Source organism: Diorhabda sublineata, chromosome 8 (genome assembly GCF_026230105.1).
Source record: "Diorhabda sublineata isolate icDioSubl1.1 chromosome 8, icDioSubl1.1, whole genome shotgun sequence".
NCBI lineage: Eukaryota > Metazoa > Arthropoda > Insecta > Coleoptera > Chrysomelidae > Diorhabda > Diorhabda sublineata.
This window is the reverse complement of record NC_079481.1, coordinates 7561015-7575691: the sequence shown is the minus strand read 5'-3', so window position 1 is coordinate 7575691 and position 14677 is coordinate 7561015. Positions and strand designations below refer to the sequence as shown.

The 14677-nt window shown below is 32.0% G+C and overlaps 2 protein-coding genes across 3 annotated transcripts in view; one reads left to right on the top strand and one right to left on the bottom strand.

Annotated features, from left to right (window-relative positions):
- Window positions 1-10062, bottom strand: part of LOC130447365 (carbonic anhydrase-related protein 10) — a 177240-nt gene extending 167178 nt beyond the window's left edge. The window contains exon 1 of one of the 2 annotated variants that reach the window (XR_008910238.1): window positions 9905-10062. Coding sequence is in view for 1 of the 2 variants with exons in the window: in XM_056784149.1 (XP_056640127.1) it covers window positions 9905-9953 (49 nt within the window). In the remaining variant the exon portion in view is untranslated. The remainder of the gene's footprint in view (window positions 1-9904) is intronic. The other variant, XM_056784149.1, reaches the window with a different exon arrangement.
- A 588-nt stretch (window positions 10063-10650) lies between these two features.
- Window positions 10651-13591, top strand: LOC130447869 (dynein regulatory complex protein 11-like). The gene is made up of 3 exons (XM_056784907.1): window positions 10651-12943; window positions 13064-13230; window positions 13325-13591. Exons 1-3 carry the CDS (start codon window positions 10651-10653, stop codon window positions 13589-13591), a joined length of 2727 nt encoding a protein of 908 aa, XP_056640885.1.
- Window positions 13592-14677: the final 1086 nt, after the last annotated feature.

The following is a 14677-nucleotide window of genomic DNA, read 5'->3' as shown; positions in this document are numbered from 1 at the left end:
TCATCAAAGAGTTTGTCCTCGTGAACAATCCGAATTTGCATTACATAAAGTGGTTATTAACATTCCAGGTTCGGTTCGGCTGTCTAACAATTTACTATATATCTAACCTATAATCTTTTATCGTAATTTCAAATATGTCCGATTTTACAATCAACTTTTGACAAAGAACGATAGCAATCTGAATTCGAAATCCCGTTTCCCGAATGCAAATATCCATTTTGGAAAGGTCTCGGGTATAAGATTAACGTTCCGAATCTTGAGAGTTGTTGTTAAATCTGTCAAATTTGATGGAGAGCGCAGAATAATTTTCATCCATCAAGTAGGCAGTGATTAATTGAGAGCGGCGTGGCGCGGACAGGTGGGACAATACTACATGGCGCGGTCGAGGACGTAATGAATAACATAACCTCACTCGCGCGCGCGATATGTTTCTAAACAATCGACTGGACATTTAAACAAGCCAATTCGAGTGATGAAGGGAGGGAAAGCAGGAAAGGCATTCGGGAATTGTGCATGTAATGTGCTTATGAAAGCGAGGTATGTCTCAACGATCACAATACCTTTATATAACAAACAAACGGGGATGAAATATAATATTTCAAACGTTTCTTTCCCATCTTCATCGCAAACACGGAAAGGATTAAACTTTGAGATATAAAAAGACCACTCAATAAAATTAATATCAATAAATCTGTGCCAGAGTAGAGGGAAACGCCCGGCTAACGCCAACTTAGATCTATAATTTATCACGGGGCCAAATTGATTTGTTCTGGAAGACCTCCTAGACTTGGCGGTCACTCTCTACCAAATTAGATTCTAATCCAATTAAAACTTTGAGCTAGGGGTTATCGCTGACCGACCACTCTCAATCTTTGTCTTAGATGATGAATGTATACCAGGGATAACAAATAAACTCGTTTTTTTTTACCAATTCGTTTAAAAAATCTCGAAATACTACTATTTTTTTTTTTCATAATAGGTTCATCGTCTACTCTTTTAAATTTTGATTATAGATGTCACTCTACCTCTTTCGTGGTCGACAACTACTCAGTGCTCTAATTGGAATCCATCCGTTGCTATTTTCTTCAATACCCATTCGGTCACATGATCTGATGTTGTCGGCTTCTTTCTATGTCTTACTTCATGTCTTCTAGTTCTATTTAACATCTAACTTTCTTTTAATGCCATTCTCATGATTTTAGATCACGTCAACGATTTTGCTTTTTCTCGTTCCAGTTTAATCCCGTCAAACTCTTTCGTGAGGTCAATGAAATTGGTTTATTATGTTCTACAGATTTGGCGACCAGTTCTGGTCGTTTTCTACTACTACTATGATTAATTTTACAGTTTGTTATTGTTGATTTACATTTTACAATTTACAAAGTAGAAAAATCGATTTTGATAGAGGTCCAGTGCTAGTATCCTATGGGGAGATTCATATTGGATCCACATTAGCCCCGTGGAGCTCGAGATGTGGGGTTTACGTCTGTTCTACATTTCGTGGAGGTTTTCACAAAAGATTAAGAGTATTTCGTGGATGCTGAGGACACCTGCTATGGATTCATGTCGTGAAAAAACATGGGATACTGGAATGGAGAAGACAGTCATTTCTCACTCTAAATTTGGTTTTGAAGTTGTACGATGTCATTCCCAAGCTACAACCTTTTCGAAATCATCGACCAAGATGGTTGTATAATTTCAAAAAATGGAAAATAAAGTAGAAAATTTATTCTGCAAGTCGTTTTTGTAAATTTGAAACCAAAATTGATGGTAAAAAGCAGTTACTAGTCTTATGTTTGAACGAAATGATAATTTCAAATCTCAGCTTGCTTAGAAATTTGATTATGAAATATTCATTTCCCATTGCAACCCTTATATTATAAAACATTAAAGAGAAGGTGCCCACATGTTTGTTCCTTTTCCTGGAAAGACAAATAAAACTTGACTACGTTGCTGGAATGTTTGAACACAGAAAATTTGTCGTCCCTTTTCCGACCTCTTTAGCGTAATTTTTGGAACGCTTTTTCTGATGCAGCATCGCACAAAATCATAAATAAAACGTTATCTACCGGGTACAACAATATTTACATAAAAACATAAAAGCTAGTTTGAATCAGAAACTTTTATTTATTTTATTGAACCAAAATTATTAAATCTAACTTACATTGTATATTAAATGACATAAAATTTCATTTTATAATAAAATTGTGCTTCAATGTAACCTTATTTTAATCTTAAAAAACTTTCTACGTGTCGGGAAACAAAAATGAAACATAATTTAGGTCTCTAGTGAAATTAAAGATGTATTTCAAAATATCGATCCGACATTTTATCTAATTTATATGTATGAGTCTTGAGAATTTGTGATTATAATTTATATAAGAAATTGTGGTTGGAAATAACCCAATTAACAATTTATTTTATTCCTAAACTCATTTATTTTAAAATAGATTCATTGAAATCCTGAAATACGTTTTATTAGAACACAAAGTTATTTTGAAAAATTGCAAATATTTAATCAAGAAATTGTTTGTATAAAATACTGGACATCCACAATATAGTCCTTATATAGCCCAGTTTTATTATTTTATTCAGAATATCTAGCATATTATCAAATCTCACATCGAACCTGTAAATACTTGATTGGAACAAAACTAAAATTTTCTTAAACTAAAATGAACCTTGGAAATCTGTGTTTTACGATTTTATGGATGAGAATATTGAAGAATTTCCATTGAAACCATTTCTACAGAAAATAATATAACAAAAATCGTGATTGTATATTTGGTGTTAACAAAATGAAGGGTTGTTCATCTTCACCAGATAAAACAACAGCTAGAAGTTAAGATTTTTTGTGAAAATGACTTTGTAGTCTTTGACTATAATCAAAAACCTTCCTCTATCGAACAAGCTCATTTTTTATCTAATAAAAACCAGATTATAACGACATTAAAAAATTCTAAGAAGACTTGGGCTAAAACAGTTTGTGAAGAATCAATTTCGAAGTACTAAAATCTGGAAAATTCAATGCCGTTGAGACTTCATCCAGCAAAAACCAAGCATAATAATGCAAAAGAAGAAAGTTTGAAAGAAAAAAATAAAGCGACAGAAAAAAAACACACAGTTTAGTTGGACGATTATCAAACAAGGAATACCATGCTTAAACTTTCCAAAAACTGGGCGGCTTTGACTAACGCCCAGTCAAATGATTTGGTGGAATGTGCTATCAAGGATCATCGATTAGAAGGTTAATTCGCCGATTTCTGGTGTCTATATAACCATATAAGGAAAAAGGAATGCATTAAGAAGAAGTTACTTCACAAAGAACAGAGTTGTGATCATGGATGAAGTTTGCTCTGTGTTATATCCGAAGCAGGCAAATATACAAGTCCAATATTTTGGACGAATCTAGCCTCTTGTTAATAGACCAGAATAACCAGAGATTTGAACTGAAAGAATTTAATCTTCAAAACGTTCCCCGGGCACGTTCTATTGAGCAGTTTTGGGTGTTATTGTTAGAAAAAAATACTTTTTGGATTAGTAGGAGTAGTTTTAGCAGAAAATTTTGGAAATTGACAGAATAAAAAGGAAAAGTGTTCTGAAACTTTTCATTTCAATGTCTATTTTTATTGTTTTATCATTAGAATTAAAAACTGATTATCTACTTGGTATAAAAAAAAGTTAATATTTATATCTGTTCAAAGAAAATAAATTTGTTTTTTCAACTTGAGTAGATGTCGTGTGGATTTGGACGTTTTTATATCATTTGACAACAGTCCTGAAACCGCGGGGTATGAACCTGCAAGCTGTGCATTTTCCAAAAAGCAAATGACCACAATTCACCCATGTGTGAACCGCGGGAGATAAGACCTATTAGTATGACTCATTATGTCCATTTTATGAGCCGGATATGCTTTGCTCAAACGGTCCGGTCCGCAACTTTACAAATTCCTATCGTCAACAAATCAACGGCGGGTTAGAATCCACAAATAAGGGGCTAGGATCGTGTAAAAAATTCATTAAAACGAGAAATATTATTTTTTTAACGGAAATCTATTTCTAACATTCTTATGATAAATAATCTTATCAAAATCGTATTAAATATACTCAAAATTGAATGGAATATGAAGAAAAGTGCTGGTTGGCTGAGAAGAGAGTTTGTAGGATCTAAAAATCTCTGGAGCTGTACCAGCAGCATTCAAAGTAATAATTAAGCTGCTACAACGTACATAGCCTCAAAAACAACATAATCAAAAGTGGATTTGCGATACTAAAATAAGCATCAACACAAACCCATTTAAAGGTTAGATCTGCTCTAGATCTTGATGAAACATCAACTGAAGAAGATAACGTTGAGTAAGAACAAATCACTACACATTTAACAAAGACAAAACCACCATAGTAAACCAGAGCTTTACGAAAAGACCTTCCACTAGTGAAAACGAAGACATGTATTAAGATAATGTTAGAGTACCAGGAGGTGGTGGAATGTACTGTATCCAATTCATCTGTAACTGCGTATTTTCATGTCACACAAGATGATTCTCAGGGTTTTTCAATCTGCTTGATATCATGAACTTCTTCTTCGGTTGTAGTGCAAATTACCACACGTTTAACGAAGACAAAACCACCATGACTCTGAGGGTGTATAGCTACGGTAGTTTCAGGAAATTTTTGGTGAGAAGAGACCTGGTACTCCACCTTTTCTAAAGTTATACCTGAAGTACGGATTTACCGTGTCGAAGGTGTCCTTTTATGAATTAATTCGAGCCCTACGATATTTTTTGTGTACACGCCCAAAATACATAAGCTAGATAAGCTTTTGAAATGTTAAAAAATTTAGATTCTTATCAATTAAGTAGTGTGAGAGATATTGTTCATGATTATGATCTCTTAGTCTTAGACTTAGACATAAAAATAAAAATTTCCGTCGATCTTAACTACTTTTCGTTTGAAACCTTTCCAAAGGAAGGCAATAATTAAAATACAAGAAAAAATCTGTTGTTTTATAGTGATTTATTTGGCATTTCGTGTTCGTGGGGAGTTAATATGTATATTATCATTGTTCTACAAGGCTTCGAACACGATATAGTCTTCTAAGGTAAATGTACCGGAAGACGGATATCTTTGTGCATGCTTAATTGCCGTTTGTAATCCGCTTTTGTTAAGGAGTAGTCTAAAAGATAATCTCTAGTGATTAATGAATATTACGAGAAACTTTGGTCAATAATCAAGACGAACGTTCGGCTGGTACGATTTTTTTTTTCAAATAAACCAACCGTCTAACTACAATACAGTTAATTATGGAACTAATTGATTACGCAGTTCAAAAAAAAGCCGGTCTTCATAGATTTTTGTGAGCAAAATATAAATATATAATTCCCCTTCAGATTCATATCAACGTCTACAGGTGTCTATCTTATCATTAGAAACAAAAATTTTGTTTGTTTGTTACAACACTTCAAAAGTGCAGATTCTGTGGTAATGAGGAAGATACTATGGATGCCCCGCAATTATAATTCAAAAAATGTTGTGATCCACATGTGAATGCTAGAATTTAACCTCTTCAAAATCACTGAAGATTATTGGACGTCAAAGGACATGCAAAAAAATATAACCACACGAGATTGCTCTATAAAGAATATTCTAGCAGAATCACCAAGATATAGAAATCTCACTGAGTGATGATAGATTTAACAGAACTTGCCAAGAGTAGATTTTGTATCTGTTGTCACAATGAAGACTGGAAAGACAAGTATGGAAGGCGTAAGGCGTTTGAGAGACATAAAGATACAGATAATCACATGGGACTAGTTTGTAAAGGTGATTCTAGCAGAAAAGAAAAAAAACAGTTCCAGGAAGCAATGGATGATTGTAAATAGAACAGAATTCGACAAAAACTAATTCTGTAAAGAGAAGAAAGAAAAATAGACTCAACCAGCTTCAAAATGTTTTAGCATCACATTCCAATGTATAACTTGTGGTGATGATCATGTACAAGACCTATTGGAATCCAAAAGACACCTTAAAGTACATTAGATGTGAAAAAACAAGTTTGAGAAACATAAAGCTACAGATAATCACATGGGACTATTTTATAGAAGTGATTCTAGCAGAAAAAAGAGAAAAAACTAGTTTCAGAAAGCACTGGAAGATTGTAGATAGAACAGAATTTTACAATAGCAAGTACTGTTAATAGAAGAAAGAAAAATAGACTCAACCAGCTTCACAATGTCTGAGCATCACATTCCAATGTAGAACTTGTGGTGATGATCATGTACAACACCTATTGGAATCCAAAAGACACCTTAAAGTACATTAGACGTGAAAAAACAAGTTTGAGAGACATAAAGATACAGATAATCACATGGGACTATTTTATAGAGGGGATTCTAGCAGAAAAAAGAGAAAAAACTAGTTTCAGAAAGCACTGGATCATTATAGATAGAACGGAATTCGAGAAAAACTAATTCTGTAAAGAGAAGAAGGAAAAATAGACTCAACTAGCTTCAAAATGTCTCAGCATCACATTCCAATGTAGAACTTGTGGTGATGATCATGTACAAGACCTATTGGAATCCAAAAGACACCATAAAGTACATTAGACGTGAAAAAACAAGTTTGAGAGACATAAAGATACAGATAATCACATGGGACTATTTTATAGAGGGGATTCTAGCAGAAAAAAGAGAAAAAACTAGTTTCAGAAAGCACTGGATCATTATAGATAGAACGGAATTCGAGAAAAACTAATTCTGTAAAGAGAAGAAAGAAAAATAGACTCAACTAGCTTCAAAATGTCTCAGCATCACATTCCAATGTAGAACTTGTGGTGATGATCATGTACAAGACCTATTGGACTCCAAAAGACACCTTAAAGTACATTAGACGTGAAAAAACAAGTTTGAGAGACATAAAGATACAGATAATCACATGGGACTATTTTATAGAGGGGATTCTAGCAGAAAAAAGAGAAAAAACTAGTTTCAGAAAGCACTGGATCATTATAGATAGAACGGAATTCGAGAAAAACTAATTCTGTAAAGAGAAGAAGGAAAAATAGACTCAACTAGCTTCAAAATGTCTCAGCATCACATTCCAATGTAGAACTTGTGGTGATGATCATGTACAAGACCTATTGGAATCCAAAAGACACCATAAAGTACATTAGACGTGAAAAAACAAGTTTGAGAGACATAAAGATACAGATAATCACATGGGACTATTTTATAGAAGTGATTCTAGCAGAAAAAGAAAAAAAACAGTTCCAGGAAGCACTGGATGATTGTAAATAGAACAGAATTCGACAAAAACTAATTCTGTAAAGAGAAGAAAGAAAAATAGACTCAACCAGTTTCAAAATGTCTCAGCATCACATTCCAATGTAGAACTTGTGGTGATGATCATGTACAAGACCTATTGGAATCCAAAAGACACCTTAAAGTACATTAGATGTGAAAAAACAACTTTGAGAGACATAAATGTACAGATAACCACATGGGACTGATCTGTAAAGGCGATTCTAGCAGAAAAAGAAAAAAAAGCTAGTTTCAGAAAGCATTGAATAATGATGAAGAAAGAAAAATCGAGTTGGTTCTATTTGACGCATTCGTAGACACATGGACGTGTAGCATTTTTTTCTTTTCATGAATATTCTGTTCCACTACATAAATTAATCAATGAAATACTTGATCAATTCGTACTATTCTGTTTTTTTATACCAAAACTAATTGGTAGATTCGCATTTATTTTACTAGATATTTTTCTTTCGATTAAACTTACACGTATTAAACAAAATCTACTTCGACTTTTATTCATATTCAACTTACACGGAACTCTCACAATCCCCCCAACGTTCAAGTTAGAAACCACAAGAAAGTTTTCGAGCCAATTTAGGGTAAATGATGGATATGCTGTCATCATTATTAAATGATTGCCCCTTTTTGCACCTCCTGGGATTCATTATACAAAAAATCAGTATCATCTGATGTTATATAATCCGCTACAATGATAGAAATCATTTCAGTAATTGCACTAAGCATATTTTATCAAAAATTATCGTGTATTTCACTCCAAATAAAACTGCAGGAATTTCCTCAACATACAAATAACAAAAAAAGAATGAATAAGCACCTATGGATAGTACCCATTTTCAATATAAAAGTTTGTATTTTCCATCGAGGAATAACAGAAAAAAATAGAGTAATAGTAGAAGACACAATCGAAGATCTCAAAACGGATTTCGATTTAGAAGAAGCATCCAAAATCATGTATTCACTAGAAAATTGATAACAGAAGAAAATATACTCTAAGTAAAGATCTTCGACTTAGAAAAAGCATTTGATAGAGTACATAAAGAGAAAATTTGTTAAACGAATGAAAGTATTATGGAAATAATACAAAAAGAAATGACAAAACATCAGAAGGATTAACAACAAATATTGGATGATCATTTAAAAGGAGATGCGTTGTTTTGAGTAAAAAATATGCGTGGAAAGCAACTACAGTTAACATCAGTGATGAAGCATTTGTAGACAATGTTATAATAATAGAAAATAACAAAAAAATATAATAATAGACGAAAATGGAACATAAGATACAGATATAATTACTCAAAATACTAGATTAATGATTCTGGGTGTTAACTGAACGAAAAAAAAGTGAAATTCAGGTGACAGAGATGAAATATTCTAGAAGATAAAGATAAAATAAGATACATAGATATAAGAAAAAGTCTAAACAATATAGAGGAAAAGCAATGGTCCGAACACTCGTAATATTTGAAGGAAGTTTCCTTTTACTTTGAAATTTTCATCACATTTTCCCACAATATTTGACAAACAAAAAAAAATAGCTTGATTTCGATGTGTTCCGCATCTGATTGCTTCATTAAAAATTTCTAGCACGAACGAGCTCTCTGTTAGTTTACTTAATAAAAAATTTAATGAAATTAAGTACACCCAATCTCTGTTTTAAATATTTGAAAAGACAGTTTACACAATTTGTAGTATATAGAGGGACTCAAAAACGAAAAATACTTATGTTAGATATGATTTTATATCAATTTTGGTTGCTTTTGAAGAAATCAGCGTTAGCTAAAGATAAAATTGTTTACATCTTCGTAATTGTTGACGAAAAAAATTAATAGTTACAAAAAAAAATAATACCAAAGAATATTTAGTTTAAGTATGAGAAAAAATAGGAAATGGAAGCTACAGGAAAATGATGTTAGATCTAAAGAGATTCAGAGTTGAAAATTAAAAGGCCTAAGCTCAGAAAAAAAGATCTGTATCTATATATTTGAGAATAGAGAATTGAATTTAGTGAGTTTTTCAAAAAAAAATACTGAATGAATACAGTTGGATATTTGAAACGAATGAATGAACAAAAAGCAACAAAAAAGATAACAGAAAATAGAAGCTGAGATAAAAAAGAATGAAGGACACAGAAAAACATGATTTAATTGGGTGTAAAATAGACTGTAGATCCAAGGAATAATTCCTTTCCAAAACTATAAATAGTCCAGTCCACAAAATTAAAAGGAAAACTAGTTTCGAAAAGACAAAGTTTTGTAATAATTGCTAAGACTCAACTGTAATTTGGTATTTTTTGGAAACCAAATATTGATTTTATTTATCAATAAAACCTATAAGTGAAAAATTTTAATTAATTTCAGACCCTCTTCTATTGAACAGCTCTGATAGCAGTAAACAACCTCGCAGTAGAAAATCTAATAGATTTTGAACCTACAAAAAATTGGGGGGGTCGATACATCACTGTTATATATAATTTTATCGAATAACCCTCGTAGAAATCACCAAAAATGGATAATTAGAATAAAATTCGGGAAAAAAATCGATAATGAATAATTTATATAATTATTATTCGAGAATATTTTACTCACCATATAAAAATAGAGTTAGTAACCACACTCCACACGTAACGAGCCTCATAGTTCCTTTTTTTTAAATAAATACATTACAGTTTTTCACACGTGATCGAGTGTTTTCTTCGAAGTTTCCGTCACGATCCACTTTTCACGGAAACCGCACGCAAACTGACAACACATTCGGAATTTCCTCCGAAATGTAAGCGCAAAATTATAACTCCAACGCTATTGGTCCGGAGTATTTTCCACGGCCAATCGCATAGCTTCGTTGCGCGCAATTATACGAGGTCCATCTATTTAAAACAATAAATTATACGATTGATCCATCTAACTATTAATATTTTCCTGTAATCAAAATAAATAATATCTGAATTGATAAACATAGTTTCTTAATTTCTTTAACGCTGTATATACGAGGGTACTTCAAATATAAACCGGAAATTCACTATAAAAAATTTGTTAGTAAGTTATAGAGACGATTTTTTTTAATTTTCTTTATACCTAGTCTTCGTTAGATTCTACGGAAGTTTTTTTAGTAAAAATCTGTTTTCGAATCGCAGTCCACCAAATGTCTCTTTGAATTTACCAAAAAATAAATCGTTTCCATCGTGTATAGCTGTCAAACAAATATTTCCAAACTTTTGACATTTCAGATTTATGTCAAAATAAATAATTATATATATTCGATGTAGAATTATCTTTAAATTTGTTTTTTTTTTTGGTTTTAATTGAAATCCATGTGAGTTTATCTAATCAGTGAAATGTCTTTTGAATATTATGTAAATAAATGGATCGTTACGAAAAAGAAACTGGAAAACGAAACGCTTCGAGATGATCTTTGGAGAGAGAAAGCTAAACCAGTTAACGATCGTTTAATGGCGAATTTATTATTTGGAGATTTCTATGCTAGATATTGTTTGCTATATCAAGAATTGGATACTTGCATCGACCAAATGGTACAACCACAGAAACGTCAAACTGTTAAGAAACTAGTAGATGCCGCAGCTATAAGACTACTAGAATTCAATAATATATTACTAGATCTCGATTTATCTGAATACCATTACATAGATGGTACTTTGGTGGAATTAAAATTAGTACCATATGATGTAGAAATCTTACATCCATCGTTATTTCATCATAGACCAATAGACATTGAAGATATGTGGAAAAAAATACAAAAAGGTGAAAAAATATTCATACCGCCTCCTCCAGAACCAGAAGAAACCGTGGAAAACCTCGAAAATATACCTAAAGAAGTTGGTAGTACTGGTGAAGGTGATAAAAAAGAAGAAGCACCACCATCAAACGAGACTAAAAAAAAGAAGAGACCTAAAAAAATCAGAGAAGAAGAAAAACCACAATTGAATGAAGAAGAATTAGAGAAGTTAAAGCAGAAAGAATTGATAACAGAAGCAGTTAAATTAATACAAACAGCAGAAAGAGGAAGACAAGAACGGTTATATTTCCTAACGAAATGGTTAATATATAAGAAAGCTAAGGAAGTACGTGAAAAATTACAACAACAACAACAACAAAAAATAGAAACGAAACCAGAAAATCAATCGGAAATAGAAGAACTTAGAAAAAAGGAAAACGAAGCAGCTTTAAAAATACAAAGCGCTTGGAGGGGTTTTACCGTTCGTCGAATGATCAAACATCACGAAATAAAACGAAGACATTTAATAGGAATGTACGAACCAGTATGGAGATCCGAAGAATATAAAGAAATCTTCAACAGAAATTTGGAAAAACGCAGGGAATACCGAGATCAACGCATCAGGGAATACGTAGAAGCAATCGATAATGAAAAATCCAGAGTATTCAGAGTGATAGCGCCTGGTTTGATGGAAGACATCGGCGACGAAATTAGAGAATGGTTCGCGCTTTGGTATAAAGAAGTCAGACAATTCGACGAAATACCTCCGGAAGAAAAAGGCGGTACTATATTGGTGGTACGCGCGGAAACTATGACCCCCAAAGAATTTATAGATGAAGTTGAAAGGAAACGACGACAGAAAGTGAAAGCTGGAGGCGCTAAGGCGCAGAAAGAAAAAGAGAGAAAGGAAAAGGAGAAATTGAAGAAAGCCGAGGCGGAAAAGAAGAAAAAAGAAATAGAACAAATGAAGAAGATAGCGGCGGCTAAAGCTGCCAAAAAGAAAAAAAGAAAACCGGGGGAATATGAATATGATTACGAAGATCCTGTAGGACGACCGCTTTATCTGGAAGGACAGCAGGAGCACGGGGATATATGGGATTTACGTAACGATTTTGATAATCCTTTAGAAAAACATTATATGGATATAATAACTGATAAGACTTTGCTAGATAATCAATTCGAATGTAGAAGAATTGTTGATAATATGATGCGAGTTGAATTGGATATGTTGAACGAAGCACTCGACGAGGATCGCGTTAAATACGGTTTAAAAAAAATAAAAAGGAAAAAACGCAAAGCAAAAAAAGGTAAAAAGAAAAAGAAAGGTAAGAAAGATCTAACCGGAAATCGAGAAATTCAAGATCTTTTCCAAGAATTAGTAGATAACGAAATAATAAGAACATACCCCAAAGTTAGTTTGGAAGATTTCCACGGGGATTTTAGTTATAATAATTGGGAATTTAGAAATATGGATTTCGATCCCCCGGCTCAGCTATTGGACGTTCGTCAAGCTGTAGTAATGAATTGCATCATACCTCTTGGAGTTGAAACTATGAAAAGACCAAAATCTGTTCTAATATTAGGACCAGAAAAAAGCGGAAAACATCTATTAGCGAACGCGATTTTCAACGCAACTAGATCGGTCGTTTTTGATCTATCGCCAGAAAGATTGGCGGGAAAATACGAAGGTGGTAAAGGAATGAAAATGCTCGTACATCTAATTGATAAAATGACGAAGCTTCTAGCTCCATCTATAATATATTTCGATGCCGCTGAAAAACCTTTTTATAAAAAAGTACCCAAAGAAGAAAAATATTTGAATCCGAAACGCATCGGATCCAAAATCAAGAAAATCATGAAAGGTATCAAAATAACCGATCGGGTTTTGGTTTTAGGTAAATACAAAAAAGCTTTCATTTCATTTTCTTTTGATTTTATTGTTTTGAATGGAAAACTGAGTTAACTACAACAAATTTGACTCGCGCAGTTACAACAATTTAACCAATTCATTCTAGGTGTTACAAATAAACCTTGGAGCGCTCAAGCTAAATTAAAAAAAGTTTACGAACGACATATTCTCATCCCACGTACAGATTATAATAGTGTATACATATATTGGAGGGAATTGTTGATGAGATACCCAGGAGTTGATAGAAATTTCAACGTTACCGCCTTATCGAAGGTAAAGAGATTTATACGAAAAGAAAAATTTATATTATAATCTCCGACAGTATAAAATGTAGTATATAGATGATTTCAATAAATATTTTTTGTAGGTGACTCAAAATTATCCTTTACCTCTACTTAGAGAAGCTTTAGAGTACGTACTGACTCCTAGAAGGATCATTCAATTACATTTCAAACCGCTCGTTCCAGAAGAAATTTATGAATATTTCGTCGATAAGGAAATTCAACCGATTACTGATAAAATCTGGAAAAAATTTCAAAAATGGTTTAATAAAACGAATTTGGGTAAACGGAAAGCTAAATTTAATAAATGGGCCAAAGAGAAAAGGGAAGCTTTACAAAGAAAAGCTAAATAGAAATTGGAAAGTTGTGATAATAAATTATAGAAAACTTGAGTTTATATTCTGATTTTCATATTATTTCGACTGAAAAAATGTTTTTTAAAATGGATATACAATTAAAAATGTGGATTCTGAAGTTATTGAATTATAGATACAATACAAAAACTTTCCTCAACCCCTGATACAAAATATAAAAAATTGGTAAAGATATAACTTTCATTTCAACCCTCGTATTTATAGTAAAGACTGTTTATGAGAAATTTCAATCAAAGAGATCAATAGATTTTAAAGAAAAATGTATCTTCGCAAGAAAACAAACCAGATTTTTGATTTTTGATTTTTAATTTTATTGGTAAATGCCACAGCTTTCGGAAAAATAAATTTCGATAACTTCAAAATGAATAAAAGGCTTTTTTATTTCTAAAATTTCTGCAAAAAAACTACATAATCCCAAATATTATCGCTATAAATTCACGATTTCTACTTTTCGACAATTTGCAATTTCCAAATGCACCCCTTGAAATTAAAAAAAAAAATATTTATTTCAGATTTTGCTAAAATTATGTACAAACGGGTTCAGTGCTACGAGAATTGAGAAAACTCAAAATAAAAATTAATAAAAGTGAAAAATTAAGAAAAATTCATGAAAACTGGATTTTCCGGAAAATTATATCGTCGATTTGAAAACTACTATGATTTTCAGAAATTCTGAAAAAGTTGTCATAATCCTATAAATTTTGTACATACTATAATCTCATGTTTTATATTTTTTGGTACAAAATTTCAAAATTTTGACACGCTTGTATATAAACCTCAATATCTCTAAAACTACACAAGGTATTGACTTTTTTTTATTAATCGATGAAAAAACAATCATTCCAGTGAATTTTTATTCCGCTTATTTCTTATTTGTAGAAATTATACAGGGTTAAATCTAAAGTAAACATTTTTATTAAATATAACTAAAAAAAATTCATAGTATTCAAAATTTTGATTTTTAGGTTTCGTGGTGAATTTCCGAGCTTTCGATAATTTCAAAATGAATAAAAGGCTTTTTGATTTCTAGAATTTCTGCAGAAAATACATATTTTTTTAAATACT